Genomic DNA, 20,528 nt, shown 5'->3' on the forward strand with positions numbered 1-20,528 from the left:
ACTCTTATCTTTCTTGATAACTTCTGTTTGAAAGTCGATTTTATTCAATATCAGGATGGCTACTCAGGCTTGCTTCTTGGGGCCATTTTCTTGGAAAATTGTTTTTCACCCTTTTACTTTGAGGTATGTCTGTCTTTGTCACTGAGGTGTGTTTTCTGTATGTAGCTAAATGTTGGGTCCTGTATACCTATCCAGTACCTTAGTCTATGTATTTTTCTTGGAGAATTGAGTACATTGATGTTAAGAGATATTAAGGAAAAGTGATTGCTGCTTCCTGTTATTTTTGTTATTAGAGGTAAAGTTCTGTTTGTGTGGCTATCTTCTTTTGGGGTTGTTGGAAGATTATTTTTGTGCATTTCTAGTGTATAAGTTCCCTCCTTGTGTTAGAGGTTTCCCTAAGTTATCCTTTGTAGTTTTGGGTTTGTGGAAAGATATTGTGTAAATTTGGTTTTGTCATGAAATACCTTAGTTTCTCCATCTATGGTAAATTGAAAGTTTTGCTGGGTACATTAGCCTAGGCTGGCATTTGTGTTCACTTAGGGTCTGTATGTCATCTGTCCAGGATCTTCTGGCTTTTATAATCTCTGGTGAGGAGTCAGGTGTAATTCTTATATGTCTGCCTTTATATGTTACTTGACATTTTTCCCTCACTGCTTTTAATATTTTTTCTTTGTTTTGTGTATTTGGTGTTTTGATTATTATGTGACAGGGCAAATATCTTTTCTGATCTAGTCTATCTGGAGTTCTGTAGGCTTCTTGTAAGTTCATAGGCATCTCTTTCTTTAGGTTGGGGAACTTTTCATCTATAATTTTGTTGAAGATATTTACTGCCCCTTTAACTTGAGAATCTTTGCTTTCTTCTATACCTATTATCCTTAGGTGTGGTGATTTCTTATGTACTGGATCATTACTGCATGGTCTCCATAGCAATTGACCCTCAACAACTAGTTATGATGGTCATGTAAAAATAGTGTCAAACTCTTGTGGGGTCAAGTTGCCTCTCAGTCCTCTCAGACCATTAACTTACAGTGAAAAAAGCCTGAAGACAGGCTCAGTCTCTTTTATTAAATAAAAAAGGGGAAGGGATGGGGAGCCTTTGAAGCTGTTGTGGAAGAATCTGACATGGGCCAAGGAGAAGGAAATGGACTCCTTGGCAGAAATTTGCTCTTGACACAAAACAAGGAAGTAGGCAACAGGCAGAATTCCGACATTAGGCTAGAACAAAGAATTGATTTCAGATTTAAAAAAAAACCTTTAAAATATAAAATAAAAAGGATATGATTTAAATAAATTTGTTGTGTACAGGGGTGTATCTCCCCCTTTTTTATGTTATGAAGCTATTGTGTTGAAGTTCCATGGGCCCGTTCCACAGTCTCTTCTCCTTGACAATTATAAGGAATCCCAGTAATATGGGTAATGTTAAATTGCTGCTAAGGAGCCTCAAATATTCTACTGCCATAGCCAGTTCCATTATTTGTTTGTTTGTTTATTTTTCTTTTTAATTATTGTGTATCTTTTCTACATTTCAGATCTTATCTCCTTTTCCAATTCCCCACCCACAGAAATCTCTTTACTCATCCTCTCTTTTCATATTTCTATGAAGTTGTGCCCCCTCAAACCCACCCACTCCCACCTCCCTTCCTTAGATTTTTCTTTCACTGGGGCATCCAGCCTTCAAGGGACCAAGGCCTTCCTCCCCCATTGATGCTTGACAAGACCATCCTCCTCTACAAATATAGCTAGAGATATGGTTCCCTCTATGTGTGTTCCCAGGCTAGCTACAGATAGGAATCAGACATTAGGCTAGAAAAAAGAAGTAATTTCAGGTAGAAATCTAAATCATAGTCTAAAACAAAGAAATAATTTCAGGGAGGAATCTACATCTTATGTTAGAACAAAGAAGTAATTTCAGACAGGAATCTAAATCTTAGGCTGGAACAAGGAAGTAGACTTCAGACACCAAAATGACTTTGGGCTAAGACACAGAAGTAGGATAAGGTATTTTGGTCATCATGATAGACCCTTAGGAACAGTGATTACAGAAGTGTTCATGTAATTGGGTCTAATACATTTCTTGTTCTTTGACTAATTTGTGTTTATTGTCTTGCTGGTTCCTGAAGTATTTGCATGTATTGTATTGCTAGTTCCTCAACCTAGAACTGACCTTAATAACATGCATGTAATTAAAATGGTATAAAAGCAAAAAGGAGGAGTTTGGATGTGATAAGGGGTTCTAGGGAGGGGAAATAGAAGAAAGGGATGACATCTGAAATGTAAATAAATGAAATATTCTATAAAAAAGAAAAATGTCTGAAATGAAATTTTATTTAAATTTGTATTAATTAAATTTCAACCAGTACCTCACTCATATCTCTGGTAGACAAATTCTTCATTCATGCAGGATAGCACTCATCAGAATCTTATTTGTTTCAGTTCTGTTAGTAATACCAAACAAGGTGATAAAATTACTTTCTTACAAATTATCAACTATAAAATTGGTTCCAGCTTTAAAAAGGAAGCAAAAAACATAAATAATTGAATAAACAAATAAATAAGTAAATAAAATGATAGCAAGTATAAATTACTTTGTGAAATGTACATTTATTCAATAAACATCACTGCTAAATTGTTTTTGTTTTGAGGTTTATTTTTTTAAATTTATTTACTTTATATCCATATCACAGACACTCTTCCTCCTTTATTCCTACTCTCATACTTAAAGTCTATACTCCCATAGCTCCCTCTCCTTCTCGTCAAAGAAAGGGAACCCCTTTTGGGTACCACTTCACCCTGGGGCATCTAGTCCCATCAGGGCAAGGCAAAGCCTCCCCTACTGAGGACCAACCATGGAGTCTTGGTAGGGGTAAGGGGTACAGTGCTAAAGAAGTAAGACAATGACATCCACAACATCAATTGTTATGGTATCCACATGAAGACCAAGTTTTACATTTCTGCCAAATATTCAGGGGTCTAGCTTGTACATGTTCCATTATTTAGATTTATGAATTTTATGGTGCTTCTTGAGAATATCAAACATATCTATTTTCCATGGAACATCTTTTTAACTTACATTTATTTATTTATTTATTTACTTATTTATTTATACTCTCCAGATTTTAATCTCCTCCAGGTCAACTCTCCAAATTTCCACATACCATAACTCCTTGAAACTCACCCCACCCCATCTCCACAAGGTTGTCCCCAGCCTCCAGCCCCCACCCCACCAGACTCTAAACACCATGGAGCCTCCAGTCTCTTGAGGGTTAGATGCATGTTCACTGACTGAACCCAAACTTGAGTGTCTTCTGCTGTATATATGTTGGGGCCTTCATATCACCTGGTGTATGCTGCCTGAGTGGTGGTCTATTGTTTGAGAGATTTTGGGAATACAGGTTAATTAAGACTACTGGTTCTCATACAAGGTTGCCCTATTCGTCAGCTTCTAACAGATTTTCCCAACCTGTATGATAATAAATTCAATCTCTCATGAAAAGAATTGAAGAAGATCTCAGAAAATGGAGAGATCTCTCATGTTTATGGATTGGCAGAATTAATATGGCATAAATAGGCTACTTCCAAAGACAATCTACAGATTCAATGCAATCCCCATCAAAATCACAACAGAATTCTTCAAAGATGTGGAAAAAGAAATTGGTAAATTCATCTAGAAAGGCAAACAAAACAAAACAAAAACAAAAAAACAACAAAACTGAATAGTGTAAATAATCTTAACAATAAAAAACAGCTGGCAGAGTTGCCATCCTAAGCCTCAAGCTTACTACAGAGAAATAGTTACAAAAACTGCATGATATTTGTACAGAGACAGACACGTTGATCAATGAAATTGAATTGAAGACTCAAAATAAAACCACACATTTATGGACACTTGATCTTTCACAAAGATGCCAAGAATATTCAAAGGAAAAGAGAATGCATCTTCATTAAATGGTGCTGGTCTAACTTGATATCTGTACTTAGAAAAATGAAAATAGAACCATATTTGTCACCGTGTATAAAGCTCAAGACCAAGTGGATAAAGGACCTCAAAATAAAACAAAGTACACCAAATAGAAGAGAAAATGGAAAAGACCCTTGAACTCATTGGAACAGGGTGAAATTTCCTAATGAAAACTCTAATGGCTCATGATATAAGATCAAGAATTGATTAATGGGAATTCATTAAACTGGAAAGTATCTGTAAGGCAAGGGACATAGTCAATAAGACATATTACCAACCTATAGATTGGGAAAAAATCTTCAATAACCCCAATCTGATTGACATCCACTATCCAAACTATATAAGCAAAACAGGAAGCTATCCACCAAAAAAAAAAAACAAACAAAAAAATTTAAAAATGGCGTATAGAACCAAACCTAGAATTCATAGCAGAGGAATCAAAAATGGCCGAGGAGCAACTAAAGAAACGTTGAAATTCCTGACTGATCAGAAAAATGCAAACCAAAACGACCCTGAGAATCCACCTTATACCAATCACAATGGTTAAGATCAGAGGCCCAGGTGACAACACATGTTGGGAAGGATGTGGACAAAGAACACTCCTCCATTGCTGGTGGGATTTCAAACTGAACTTCTATTCTACATATTGGCTTACCCTGAGATAAGGAGGGTAAACTAAGATTTGTGTGCAGAACATCTCAGACAACCATCGGCTACAAAGCACACACATAGCTCAATTACACTCATCACATGGTCCACATTATCTCCTGAAACATAAAGGTGAAATCCCGTGGCCTCTAGAAAACAGAGCAGATAACAACCACTCTTCACTTCAAAATATACCCTTAACACCTGAGAGCAAGAGTTGTACTTCTTTGTTGAGAACTGTCAACAGGGGAGAAAAGTTCAGAACATATTTACTGCCTGGTCAAGCCTACATAGAATATCCATTGCTACTGCAAGTGAAATAATTGCAAGTCTGAGGGGGGATGAGGTCACAGAATCACAGATCCATATCTCAGGCCCTGGTTCCTCCCTTCAGGTGACTTTTTCAATTTTGTGGCCAGGGCACTGATATCAGCATCCAGGGAAGAGAAATGGTCCAGAAAGTGGAACAGACTCCAATCTGAGAGCAGAGAAGATTTAATGTACAAGTCTTGGTAAGAAATCCTAATAGACATTCAGACATGGCACTGAGTCTGGATGAAAAGCAAAGCTACATAGGACAGAAACTCCTCTGGATGGAAATCAGATAGAAATGAATGCTGGGGTCCTACAAGCACTGCATTCCACTTCTAACCTAGCCTATTCCTCACTGTCAGTGCCATCTGTGCTTTCATACTCATGAAGAATCTGGTGCTTAAACATGTCTGTCTGAAAGAAATAATTTTCCCTTATGTAAGATTACAGTAGGACACCTGACAAAGGAAAGTTGTTGACATCAGTGACACTGCACATCTTTGTAGTAAGTTTATTAGTTCTGGTTTTCTTTGTGCACAGTGGTAACTTTCTATAATGATGGATTAGATCTTAACTCTGGATGGAGGATACTTGTGGCAGAGATTCTTTCATTATGCACTTGGAAATGTCCAAATTATTTTATGAATTATTTGTAAATAATTTTTATAGACAATATGGACTAAAATCTAGGTACCCTGATAGTAAATTCACAGCTTTAACAACCTGATATTCCACATAAAATACATAGTACATTCTCAAGACTTCTACAGGTGTAACTACTGTTACTTCAAGTTTGAAATGATGAGTTGAATATTTTCCAGAAATTTCTACCAGGAATTTCATATCAATGATGGCCTCACTGTTTCAGAATGAGAATGTGATTAGTGAAAATAGGTTCCCCACGAGTTTGAAATTATAAAAATTGAATGAATTCCAGCATTTATCTATGCATAGAAAAAGGGTCTTTTAAATTAAGGCATTTATAAGTTTTATTTCTTTCTGACTTCAACTACTAGAATTAAATATTTTAGCATATAGTGAAAACGTTGTCATTAAATATAAGATTCCTTATTAACGGTATAGGAAATTAAAAGCAGAAAAACTGGTCCCATAGATGAGTTCTATAAAATATTGTTTTCTCACTACTAACTTTCCTTCTGAACCTAAATATTTTAGACATTAATGTCTATTGTCATAGTACTCTTTTCCAATTGTGTTAATGTATGAAGCTAATGTTATCAAAATGCTAGTGGGAATTAAAGCCTAAAATTACAAAATTCAACTGTTATCTCCTTAATCATAGCATCACTTCACTTGGTGATACAAAGATAATATATGGTCTTGCCTTAATAATAACTTGGTTGCCCATTTACTTTACTTTACACGGATTTATGTTTATTTCCCAGAGTTAAATGTATGCCATATGACTACTGGCTAGTTGATTTGATGGGGTCATTGCTTTATTTCATACATGAGCCAGTACTCTTACAGATATTTTTCTGCTTGTCCTGTTAATGAGGCATTGTTAGTTTTTCACACATTTCACAAAGTATGAACCTAGAGATATACAAATGCTTTGAGGTCTCATTCAATCACTTTTATGGGTAGAAATTATGACAAATTGGTAGATGCCCTACATGTTGAATATATCATGTGAATTCATTGGGAAGAGAGAATGATGACTGTGTCTCCAGCTTCACTTTGCCATGCAGGATCCTCAGTTTGAGAACAAGAACTGACAGCATGGAAACCAGTGAATTGCTTCTAGGAATGACTTTCTTCTCTCTGACTATAATTGGAATCTTGGGGAATTTTAATCTTCTATACCACTATATATATTTTTACCTAACAAGGTATAAGTTAAGGCCTACAGACTGGGTTCTGATGCACTTGATTGTAGCCAATATCTTAACTGTAGTGTGTAAAGGTGTGCCCAATACAATATCCTTTTTAGGGTTTAAAGACATATTCAATGATATGGTTTGCAAATTGGTTTTTTTTGTACACAGAGTTTCTAGAGGTGCTTGCATTGGCAGCACCTCATTTCTTAGTGTGTCTCAGGCAGTCATCATCAGCTTCAGGAACTACAGGGACCCCGATTTTATGGTTAGAACAAACAAGTGCATTCGTTTCTCTGTGTACCTCAACTGGGTAATTCATTTATTCACAAGCAGCATATTTTTTGTGTACATGAGGGCAAAGCATGGCAATGAAAGCACAACAAACCTGAAATCTATTACATACTGCTATGCTGTGCGACATGATCCAACCAGTGACATCCTTTATGCAATATTACTTTCCGGCCCTGATATGGTTTTGCTGGGGGTCATGCAATGGGCCAGTGGGTCCATGGTTCTCACACTGTACAGGCACAAGCAGATGATGAAATACATGTCAAGAACCAAGGCTTCTTCTAGATCCTCCCCTGAGTCCACAGCCACTAAGACCATCCTTCTCCTGGTCAGTACTTTTGTTACCTTTTACACAATTTCTTCCCTTTGTCAATCCTTTGTATCCATCATGTATAATCCCAGCTGGTCTCTGGTGAATATGGTTGGAATGTCTGCTCTGCTTTTCCCCACTGTTTGTCCCTTTCTTCTCATGAGCCAAGACTATTGGGCATCCAGTTACTTGAAAAGGAATAGGCATTTCCCCAAGCCCTGACTAAGAACAGAATTGAGAGCTTCTGGCCAGATTTGCATGGTAATTCCTTCATTCTCACCGAACTGTGAACATAATTACAGTAATATCATGGCACTGTAAAGGCTTCTTCAGGTAAGCAAGATATCAATGTACAGGCAGGTGAATGTGTGTGCAACACACACACACATTCGTGGATGCACAAATGTAATTGTGAGTGTCATTTTTTATATAAATGTAACTGAAATAGATTACATATATCTATATGTCTGTAAAACATTTCAATATACAAGTGGCCAACATATGGCTCAAATTTATTTTTCAACTTTGGATGTAGATCTGCATGTATTTTGAAAATAAAAAGTAATGCAATGAGGCTCAAATATGCCTCCTCCACATCCTCCTGTATCAGACAAAAACACTGGGGAAAGTTTGACCTTAATGTGCAGATCATTTTAGACCATTTCATTTCACAAAGAGGATCAGTTTCTTAGTACTCAATTTATATATGACTTTTACAATTTCTCATGCTTAATATACATTGTTTCTATGTTTCTATACATTGCTGATAGAATTCACCTCTGTGAGCCGGGCGGATGCCTTTAATCCCAGCACTTGGGAGGCAGAGGCAGGCGGATTTCTGAGTTCGAGGCCAGCCTGGTCTACAGAGTGAATTCCAGGACAGCCAGGGCTATACAGAGAGACCCTGTCTTGAAAAAAAAAAAGAATTCACCTCTGTGAATATGAAAGAATCAACATGGACACTGATCCCTTCAGTTCTAGGAGCGCAGTTAGGAATGTACACTCCTCTCACATAGACAAGCATTGATGCCCAGACACCTCCACACATGAATTAACCAAAGCTTATGCCTCTAGGTTCCAAGGTGCAATGTCCTCTTCTGGAATCTCAGGCACTGAACATTGTATACACGATTTAAAAACCATCAAAATAAGTTTTAAGAATACTTTGCTTTCAATGTCAACAGGCAGCTTTTGTGGAAATTTATAAGCCTGAGTAGTCATAGACTTTGTAAATAGGTAGCCTTGGCAGACAATACCAACTTACATAAGGACAAGCAAGTCATAGATAGAGTCATAGTGACTTGCCCCCTGAACCTTCACCCAGCAGACACCTAGTTCTGAAGATATCTGTATTCCCCCTGAACACCCACACTCCAGTTTCATTTCCTTCCCCACATCCTGCCTTTCTGTGTACATATCCCTGTGTGAATTAATTATGATTTGAGAAAAAAATTTAAAAAAAAGAATACTTTGCTTTCATGAGCTGGAGAGATGGCTCAGTGGTAAAGAGCACTGACTGCTCTTCCAGAGGTCCTGAGTTCAATTCCCAGCAACTACATTGCGGCTCACAATCGTGTGTAATTGGATTGATCCCCCCTCTTTATTGTCTGAAGACAGCTACAGTTGACACACATGTGTTAACTAAATAAATAACTCTAAAGCAAAGAAAAAGAAGGAAACATCTGAGTGATGTTTTAGTTTGTTTAAAAAAGACATTACATTGCTTTCTTAATCAACATGTTCTGTGATATTGAAGCATTCTCCGTGTCTCCCCAGACACCATATATTGGAAGCTTGGTGTCATTTAGGAGGTTATCTTGGAGCAAACATTACAGGTTCCAGTTCCAACTAACTACTGGTCTTTGCATGTGAGTTCTAAACCATGTTCCCACTAACTTTGATCACATCTACTCTCCTGTCCTCACTGTACCTATGCAGATTTATCAACCTACTTCTACATTTTCAAACTTATGACATAAATTAGTTTACTTTCTTTCAGAATGACTCAGGCTTATGCATTTTTTCCTGGAGAGAAAGATTGATAAAATCAATGTGTGTATTTTTCCATATAAAGTATCAGAGATGGGAAGTGACATGTGGGTTTTCACATATGAGCATGTGGTAGCTAAATAAACACTTTCTGTGTATAAATCAATATGAATACTTTTTGGTTCACACATATATAAATATTTTCCCCTGGTTTTTATGTTAATCCCTATTCAGGAAATACTCTTTTAAAAAACAAAAAACCTATCATTCATAGATTTTGTTTGGTTATGAATGCATTCCTGTTACAATAGCTCTGACTTTTTTTATATACTTTCTTCCAAAACAATTAAGTGAGAGTGAATTAGGATTTTCCAACGATAAAGCCCTTAATATAAGCCTTAAAAATACCAAAATACTGGTAACACAAAATTCACTTACTAGGTTTTACTTATATATTTTAATGGAAATGTATGTGGAGAGGTTGTAGTACTAATGAAATGAGGTCTTCAATTTGAGATGAACTGAGTCACGGGGACATTGAATGGGTTGAAGGAAGAAAGAAGAGAAATATAATTGCATTTTAATTAGAATAAAAATATCATCTTATACATAAAATAAGTGGCAGAATAATGTTCATAATCAGTACATTGAATTTGTTAGTAGCAGTTTAATCTTTTCTTTAAAGGAAATTATACAGTCCAATATATTTCAAAAGTGTAGTGTTGATCTGAGTACTGACATCTGTCATTGCCTTTCACAGATTGTCAGCCCTCCCACTCTAATATTTGTTTTAATTCTCTCACTATTTCTATTACTTGTTACCTCTCCAGTACATCCATGTCACAGCACATAACACAGAATATTAATCATAGGATCAAACATCTCGACTAAGAGAGCATCTTGATAAAGAGTGTGCAGTCAAAAGCACCAGTGATCTGTCTTGCCTATACATGAGCATTTCCAAAATCTGATGCAATGATTCAGGTAGTGTAAAGTGCACTGAACACTTGGCAACTTTCATTAAAACCCTTTATTGTATTTCACTACTAATTCCAGACTGTAGTACTTACACAACTATGTCAATCTATATTATAACAAACATTTATGTCAAGTCATTCCATTCATGTATTTCTGATGAATCCCATACCAATCTCATAAAAGTAATGGTGAGGTGTATGAAATCTATAATTGTAAGGTATCTAAATGCTAATTGATCTTTTAGTTGTGGATGTGTTTAAACAGACTCAGCAAACAATGATCACAAATTTTCCTACACATGTGTCCATGCCTTCCTCTACTTCCCCCAGATTTAAAGGACTAGCATAACCTGTATCCTTATGATCATCCACGTATTTACACTAACTTGTTTGTATCTGAGCAAGTCAAGTCGTGTATTGAAGTCATTAAAGGCATGGAAACTTTTAGGGAAGCACAATGGGAAAGAATTATGAAAGAAAAGCACCCATATCAGAATAATAATAATAATAATAATAATAATAGAGCAGGCCAACAGCAGTGTATTTACAGAAGAAAAGGTTTTTGCAGTGAAAAACAGAAAGCATCAAAAAAGACGCTGTCTCCTCTAACACATGCACCTGCATCCTTTTATTTATTCCAATGAATAATCTCTACTCCTTCAAGGTGAACAGATTGGCAATCATCTGTGAGATTTTTCCAACTTTGAGTGTCTTAGTGTTCATGAGTTGTGAATCAAGATCTTCCAACCATTATGTTTCTTCAAAAAGGAGTGTACACTACCCTTTTACCAACACGTAAGTTGAAAGCTTCTGAACAACCTTTACTTCTATATTCAATCAAGTCTACTGAATTACAAATACTGTGTAAATTGTCACATCTCATAAAACAATGGTTTATATAGGAAAGATTTGTATCATCAATGACTTTGCACACATAAATTTGGAAGTGGGGAAACGCACGTGATTATTTTGAATCAAGTGGTGCCTGGAACACTGTGACATTTGCAAATTCCAAAGTATAAAGAAAAAGAAATAAGTATACATATATATTATAATACATAAATATATTATATGTATATATCATCTGAAAGCAACACACAGTGCAACAGCATTGATCTGATTTAATAGAAACTACTTCATTCATACTTTCTTGTTCTTTGTATGTATGTCTTGTTAACTCCAATTTCAAATTCATTTTTTATTTTCCTATTTATTGTTGATGAACACAAAATTCTCTACTCAAATCATCCTGGTAGCAGCACTCCTTGATATCCATCCTAATGATATGGAATCCTGATTGAAAGTCACAAATACAGCCTTTATATTTTAATGTGCCTTAGAATACTCAATGGATGATCCACTTCCTAACTTCAACAGGTCTGATGTACTTTCCAATAATCTCAACTCATCATTTACCATATTCTATATTCTATCCTGGCTACCTAACCCAGACCTGCAGCTCACTTGGATGGAATTACACAGCACCTACATGAAGGTTACGTTCTCTGCTAGGTACCTTTCAGGCATAACATGTACCCTCCCACACACACACACCCCAGGCACAGCAGCTATCCTTTCCATGCTCTTCCTCAGTCCCTTGGTGAGAATCCTAAGGTTGCATCTCTTTCTCCCTGCCCAAATATTGGCCACCAGCAACTTTATTTAACAATCAAAACCAACTGGGGAATGGGTCACTCAGCATCTAGTGTTTGGTCCTTCAAATTCTCCTACAATATTTTTGACCAAATTAAAATAATATAAGCAGCATTAGACCAAATCTACAACAATTTTGGGGCCATATCTATATTGTCCAAAGCAATAATGAAGGGAGTACAGTCATAGCATGTCGGATAGGAACAGCTGGCAAGGATCATGTTTCACAAAATAGTGGACAAAAATAATGGTCAGATAGAAAGATGACCAATTAATTCCACAATTACTGCACTAATTCGTTTTATATGGTTTGTTTCTTATATATTACTGCCTTTCTGTAGTTCAATAATTCAGCACATCAAAATCATACATTGAAAATAAGAAGGAAAAAAAAACATTGTCCTGACTTCACTGTGTACCTTTACGTTTTCATCATTAAATGATATTTTCCTTTTCTGGGAAACAATGGTGTAAACTGAATATCTGTTTCTGGAAAAGAAGTTTGATGTACATGTTAGACAATGTCTCTCAAACAAATCTCATAAACTAAACACAAGTGAACACATGGATACTGTACAGGATAATAATATTTTCTGCCTCAAGCATGACATCTGTGGGCACTATGTAAAATATATTTTTGCCCCTGCTGGCTATGTGAATGTATCAAAACATCTAATAATGCATAGTAATGGAACAAAAGCTTTCAATTAAAAAGGCATTGATCAAGGGTACAAGAAATGCCGGACCCTGCATAAAGCAGTTGTACTGCCTGGTTTTGTGTAAACTTGACAAAAGCTGGGGTAACTACAGAGAAAGGAATTTCAGTTGAGAAAATGCCTCCATGAGATCCAGTTTTAAGACATTTTCTCAATTAGTGATCAAGGGGGCAGGGCGCCTTGTGGGTTATGCCATCCCTGGGCTGGTAGTCTTGGGTTCTATAAGAAATCAAACTGAGCAAGACAGAGGAAGCCAGCCAGTAAGTAACATCCCTACATGGTCTATGCATCACCTCCTGCTTCTTGACCTGCTTGAGTTCCAGTTCTGATGTTTTTTAGTGATGAATAACAATGTGGAAGTTTAAGCTCAAAAAACCCATTTTCTCCACAACTTCCATCTTGATCATGATGTTTAGTGCAGGAATAGAAACCCTGACTAAGAGAATGGTTCCTTATCATTATGAAAAAATATGTTTCCATCCCTGGCACATGTGGAAAGTAGAGAGTGTGAGAATCACTAAGCATAAGATTTCAGAAAAAGCAATAGGTGAATATCTGAAAGCTCACTGAACGCAAGCCTGGAACCCAGAAAAATATTCTAATCTTGAGCTTGAGTATGGAGATTTCATTGGAATAGTGGACATGAGGAAATGAAAGTCCTAGTCAACAAGCTTAATTATAAGGAACACAGAGTGCATCATCAATGGCAGAATCATGGAAATCAGTATGAAAGTCACTCAGAAAATAGGGAATCAACCTATCTCAATCTCCAGGTAAGCCACTCTTGGGCATAGCCTCAAAGGATGCCCTAGCCCACCAGAAGGTCATTTGCTCAATGATGTACTTTGCACCTTTATTTTCTCTCTCTCTCTCTCTCTCTCTCTCTCTCTCTCTCTCTCTCTCTCTGTTTCTGTTGTTGAAAAAGATTTTATTGTAATTAATCCACTGCTGGTTGACCACAGTGGTAGAATAGATTTGTGAGATGAACTATGACCCTGAAGAGATATTGTACATCATGTTTATAGTATGAAACCATAAATAGATAAGGTGCTGGGTGGGCTGTAGCCTTGTTCAATCATATTTTGACATAAGGAATGGAGAGCAAGGGAGTTTCCATCATTCGAGATTGGAGTAGATTCCTGGTCCTGGGAAGATGACCATAGTTTGCCAGCAAGATGGAGAAGCTCTCATTGTGGTGTCTGGACTCAAACAACTGTTTCCTTTCAACAGAAGCTGTTCAGCTCTTGGGAAGTTCCCAGCTCTTCTTGGGTGTGAGAATTGAATTTTGTTTTGCTTCTGAGTAAATGGAGTCTGTAAACAAACTGGAAGTACTTAGAATGTGGTTCTAATTATAAATTTATCACATAATTATTTATTATACTATATGCTTTATATAAATATGTTAAATTGTTATATAATTATTAGTATTAAAACATTGTATTAGTATACATTTTATTATATAAAATAGATCATTTGACATTTTGAAATAAGATTTTTAAGCCAAAAACTAAACCAAGTAAAATAGAGATGGGCTGAATTAATTTGCCTTTTGTCCTGTGATAAATATAATTGGCAAAGAATTCAAAGGTTTGGAATTGTTTCATCTACAGCTGACAGTCCATTGCAAGGTAAAATCAAGGGAAGAAGACAAGGTGGAAACCTAGACACAGAAATCAAAGAAGCCATGGAGGAACTTCACTTGTCTTTCAGTAGATGGTTTCTCAGGTTGCTTTCTCATAAAACCCAGTATTTCCTGCCCACACATGTATGCTAGCCACAGAGGAATGATTCCTTGCACATCAACCTTTAACCTGAAAATCCAGTGTACAATGTCTACAGGTGATCTGATGGAGATATATTATGAATGAGGTGTGTTCTTTCCAAGTGATCCAAGTTGTATGAAATTAACCCACTCAAAAAATATAGGTGCTATGTAGAAGTCAAGTGGATAATGCAAGAGAAAAGTGGAAGATAGAGCCTAAGAATGTAGATACTTTAAAATGTTCCCACAATGATAAATCAGGAGATAGTATAAGATATTGGGTTCTGCATATGAACATATAAAAAATAAAATTACCTTAAAGTTATGTGCCTGTTTTTGTCATAAATTCTAGCATTCTTGTGTCAAAGCAATTGCAGAATCAGTGCTACTAGCAATTAATGTAATTATAACTGTTATACCAGCAATAATCAAGTCAGATACCCACTGCTTCTGCTTAAAGCCTGATTCATTTCTTCCAGTACTTGCAAGGTTTTTTTTAGAATTCCAAATTTCTGTGATATTCAGGGAAATAAAATGAAAGCAGAGTGATAGACCTCCTTAACAGACTTGTCAGCTTTCAACACACTAACACAATTAGAAAGTGTACAATCCATACAATTTACATTAAATACTGTAGAAAAAACAAAAGTAATTTAAACTTGACAATTAACACAGCCTTAACACATGCACTAACACTTGTTTGAAATCCAGAACCTGTCCCAACAATATCTTTTGCTAGCATAACATCATAGAGAATTGCAGCTATCTTCCAAATATGTCTCTGAAAATGTCCAGAACTAGCCATCTAAATGAAGTCTGTTTTTCCAATAATGGATTGATTTCTAGACCAGTTCATGATTGAGTCCAAATAACAGGTCACATTTAAGAAAAATTCAAGAGACATTAAAATTTCTCTTTTTGATTCTCTGTTCCAGAGGTTCTAAAATCTTGAGGCAAGGCAGATTGTCCTATCTGGAGTAAAGGTAAACAAAGCTGAGTCTGGAACTTGTTTCCAACACAGCGTCCTAGTCACCCCTGTGAGGGCACTCATCAAGCTCACAGGTCAACATCATTCTTTGTCCTGGCATCACCATGTCTCACCCATCACTCTGGCAGCCAGAGAAGTAGGCTCAGATAGTTTGGTCATCCTGATAAGCCCTAAGAATCAGTTAACATTGGATTGTTCCTGTAACTTTCTTTGATGCCTTGTTTGTTCTTTGACTATTTGTGTTTATTGTCTTGCTTGTATCATGACTGTTTGCATCTTTTGTATTGCTAGTTTCTCAACCTAGAATTGACCTTAATACTTGCATGTAATTAAAATGGCATAAAAGCAAAAAGGAGGAGGGGAGATGGGATAGAGGGTTTCTAGGGAGGTGAAATGGAGATAGGGAATGACATCTGAAATGTAAATAAATAAATTATTAAATAAAAAAATTAACTGTTTGAAATAAATCTAACAATCTCTCAAATCTCATTTGTGATTTTTCAGAGGTCATGACACATAAAACAATGAAAGATTTAATATTTATGCAGGAAACCAATAAGTCCTGTACCAGGACTGCTTATGAGAATGCAAGAATCTCAGTACACCAGTAGCTGAAGTGCATGGAGCTTGTCTTTTTTCTATTCCATGCCAACTTGGAAAAGAAAGACATTTCAGTAACTCACAAGCCATTAAAAATATTCTCATCAAGAAAAGATACAGCCTATTATGTATCTGTTGTCTAATTCAGCTATGTATTCTATGATACACATGGGCATTCTAACTGTGTAGCATAGAAGCTGTGATAACTCATGAAATCTACAAGAGTTCAAGTTTATGACTCCCACAAGACAGAAGTGGACAGTACTATGCAAGTTCCAAGTCTCACGAGCCATTCAAAGACCATGACGAGACACTTCACACATCCTTCCCATTCATAGTTTACTGATAATTATCAGCTGCTTTGGGACATCTGAGAGCGAAGATTGCACCAAGGGATTCCTCCAGAGTGTAGATTTTAAAGTTGTCAATGCTGCTATCTTCGTGTCATTACTGTTCCCGTATGTAGCCCTACATCCATAGTCATCTAAATAGCTTCTTTTATTTACATTTCTTGGAAATAATTTTTGTTTCATCAACACGGATGTTAATATTCTTACACTACTATCTTTCATCGGTTTCCAAGCTGATGTAAATAGAAATCTGTTCACATTTTCTGCAGAATTGTGTCTCACAACATGTATGATTGAAAAACTATGTGGCAAGGAAGGTATTGCTAATGATTTCTCATAAAAATTGTAGCATTGGGTGGTACATTTTTACATGTAGATCAAGAATATTTTCTTGAGACAATTGAGAAGATAATTAAAAGTTCACTGACAGCCTGCATATAGGAGCCACACTTCCCACTCCAACTCCACTCACTGGAACCTTTGTCTCCTGTTGTGGACCCCAGATCCCCATAAACTTTTATACCTGTCTCTCCAGACAGAATGTCCTACTGCAAGCTTCTTGAAGTAGTCTCACCTCATCCTACACCATAACACCTCAGGAACTCCAATTCTTGTTGCAGATGTTCATCCCACTAGGTCTTTTCAATAGCATAATCACCCTTTTATCCTAGCCCATATCCATGTCTTTGTGCCACCAAGCAATGTGAAGAAGCCATCTCTATCAGGGACTCTAGCCACTTCACCTAGGATCACTTGCCTATGATCCAGCAACTAAAGAATGGAACACCAACCCCACAATGAGAAGATCTGAAATAATCATGAAAAATACATCAAACCTCAAAACTCCACATGCTAAAAATTGCAAACATGAATAGCCAACAAAATATGCTTCAAACTGTGAAGAGTAAACCTTATTAGAGTTTGTGTTGAAAATGTAACATAACTAAAGCACTAGGGAAAGATGTCAGAACATCCATCATATATATGTTCAAGGAACTTTAAAAGCACATAATTAAGTTCCTTAAATAAGACTGAAAAAAAACAATGAAATCACTGAAGAAAATAATGAAGATTCCAGGACAACAAAGTAGAATTGCAGTTGTTATGTAACGTGATCTTCTTGTAGGACTCCTAACAGTGGGCTGTTTCTGACTCTTGACCTTCCTCTTTGAGAATCTTTCCTCATATTGAATTGCCTCTGTCAGTCTTAATAGGAGAGGTAGTACCTAGTTTACTGCAACTTCATACACTGTGGCTGCTTGATATCCATGGGAGCCTGCACTATTCTAAAGAGAAATGAAGGAGGAGTAAATGGGTGAGGTGTGGACTGGGAGAGAGCGAGTTGGAAACTGTGGTTAGGATTAAAACAATGAAAAGCTTAAAATAGAAAAGTGAAGCATGAAATGAATTAAAATGAGAAAAGGTTATGATGTCAACAATACTATTTCATACCTCAGGCTTACCAACATAGTACAAGACATGGGAGGGAGAGTTTCAGGTTCAATAGAAGAGAAGATATAAGAAGTGGATACTCAAATCAATGAAAATTATGTCTAATACATGCAAGGTAAAAAACATGCAGTAAATCTAAAAGACTCTATTAAGCTCAAATCTATAAAGAACAAATTAGATGCAAAAGGAACCCTGATTTTAAAAAAAACACATAGCAAATATTTTTGACAAAACCATAAAAATCCCATATATTAAGAAGACAGTGCTCACCAAAGTACAGGAAGCATAAAGGAAATGAGTAGACAGGGCCAGAAAAGCAAGTTCCTCTGAAACATAATAAGGAGAACACTAAACACACAGAACAAGAAAAAAATATTAAAAGGTCAAATAGAAAAAGACCAAGATGTATATCATGGCAGACCAATTAAAATAATACACTATTTCTCAGTGGAAAGTCTAGAAGACAGAAGAGCCTGAAAATTGCTCTACATTCTCTGAGAGACCACAGATGTCAGCCCAGAATACTAAACTCAACAAAATTGTCATAGCTAAAGAAAAAATTACATAATAAGCCCACATTTAGGCAAATTCTTTTTAATTGGTTATTTTATTTAGTTACATTTCAAATCTTATCTCCCTTCTTGTTTTCCCACCTGCAATCCTCAATCCCATCTTTCCTCCCCCCTTCTACTATGAGGGTGTTCCACCACCCACCCACCCACACCTACCTCACTGTCCTAGAATTCCCCTATGCTGGGGCATCCAGCCTTCACAGGACTAGGGACCTTCCCTCCCATTGATGCAAGATAAGGTCATCCTCTGCTATGTATGCAGCTGGAGCATGGGTCCCTCCATGTGTACTCTTTCGTTGGTGGTTTAGTCTTTTGAAGCTTTAGGGATCCTGATTGGTTGATATTGTTGTTCATCCTATGTTGGTGCAAACCCCTTCAGCTCCTTCAGTCCTTACCCTAACAGCCCATTGGATTCCCCAAACAACATCTGAAGGTAGGCTGCAAGCATCACCATCTGTATTGGTCAGGATCTGGCAGAGACTCTCAGAAAACAGCTATCTCATGCTGCTGTCAGCAAGCAATTCCTGGCATCAGCAGTAGAGTCTTGGTTTGATGTCTGTGAATGTGATGGATCCTTAGGTGGGGCAGTCTCTGGATGGCCTTTCCTTAAGTCTCTGCTTCACTCTTTGTCCCTGTATTTCCTTAAGATAGTAGCAATTCTGGGTTAAAATTTTTGAGAAGGGTGGGTGGCCATATCCCCCTACCAGGGGCCTTGCCTAACCTCTGGATATGGTCTTTATGGGTTCTCTATCCCCTCTATTTGATTTTTCATTTGCTTGTTTGTTTTCAGCTAATGTCATGCCCATTGGATCTTGGGAGCTTCTTGCTTTCCTGGCATCTGGGACTTTCTGGTGGCTAAACCCAGTTACCCATCCTCAACTGCTACACATCTCATTTCAATTTGTTGACCTTCTCTACATATCCCCCATCTCTTCCCACACCTGGTCCTGCCCCCTTTTATTCCTTCCCCCTTTTCTCTCCCTCCCAAGTACCAAGCAAATTCTATCAACCAGTACAATGATACAAAAAGTGTTAGGAACAAATTTTATTGGACTAAAGAGGCTACCACACTCAAAAAGACAGAATAATTAAATAGATAAATAGATAAACAAATAAAGAATCATGGAACAGTATAGCAAAAGGGAATAAAATCACATACTAAATAAAAAACAGGAATCAATAATCAGTTATCATTAAAACTCAACATTTATGTCTTATTTCTCTGACTAAAAGAACAGATTTACAGATTTAATTAGAAAACAGGATACCTTAGGGTTTCTTTTTTTCTGAATCCATTCTTATCACCTGACTCTCAAGAATAGACATAACCATTAGAGGATAAGAATCTAATATATATAAAGAACTAAAAAATTGTGACATTAAAATACAAATAACTCAATTAAAATTAAAATTAAAATTAAATTAAAATTAAAATTAAAATTAACTCAATTAAATCAAATTACTCAATTAAAATTATAGGGTATAGAAGTAAGCAAAGACTTCTCAAAAGATGAAAAGCAGATGGCTGTCAGACACATAAAGAAAGGTTCAACATTATTAGTCATCATGGAAATTAAAATTAAAACAAATATTATACTTCATCATACACAACATATGATTTCCAGGATCAGGAAAACAATTGATAGGTCATTTTAACAGGGTTGTAAGGAAAAGAAGAAATCATACATTCTCACTGGAAGTGCAATATTCAGCCACTATTGAAATTACTGTCACAAAATAAATATTCACAGTATCACCACTATCCTATAACTTTTACAATCTTTCCACACTCTCTTAACAATGTTCTCTGAGATTTGTAGAGGAATAGTGATGCAAATACTCCACCAATACCTGAGCAGTAACATGTGTCTGTTCTACCACTTTAACAAGCAATATTTTCTCTTGATTGAGTTGGGAAGAAGCGCAAATTATAATTATAAACATGAATATTTAGGGAAAATTCATCAGTATGTTCCACATTTGACTAAACATGGAGGGTGTTTTTTTTTTGCAACCTCTCTCATGAAGTCTATACTGTGGAGTAGTATTCCAATCAAGAGAGCAGTAGATTACCATTTAATGTATCTTTCCAATATTTTACCAGTGAGA

General features: G+C 36.4%; 1 protein-coding gene across 1 annotated transcript; it reads left to right on the forward strand.

The window, feature by feature from the left end:
• The first annotated feature begins 6,577 nt into the window (after nucleotides 1-6,577).
• Nucleotides 6,578-7,582, forward strand: LOC114634771 (vomeronasal type-1 receptor 4-like). Its single transcript, XM_028783359.1, has one exon. The coding sequence runs from the start codon at nucleotides 6,662-6,664 to the stop codon at nucleotides 7,580-7,582; it is 921 nt and encodes a 306-aa protein (XP_028639192.1). The 5' UTR covers nucleotides 6,578-6,661.
• The last annotated feature ends 12,946 nt before the right edge of the window (nucleotides 7,583-20,528 follow it).

The sequence above is a fragment of the Grammomys surdaster genome, unplaced genomic scaffold (genome assembly GCF_004785775.1).
Source record: "Grammomys surdaster isolate TR1022 unplaced genomic scaffold, NIH_TR_1.0 1089, whole genome shotgun sequence".
Lineage (NCBI taxonomy): Eukaryota > Metazoa > Chordata > Mammalia > Rodentia > Muridae > Grammomys > Grammomys surdaster.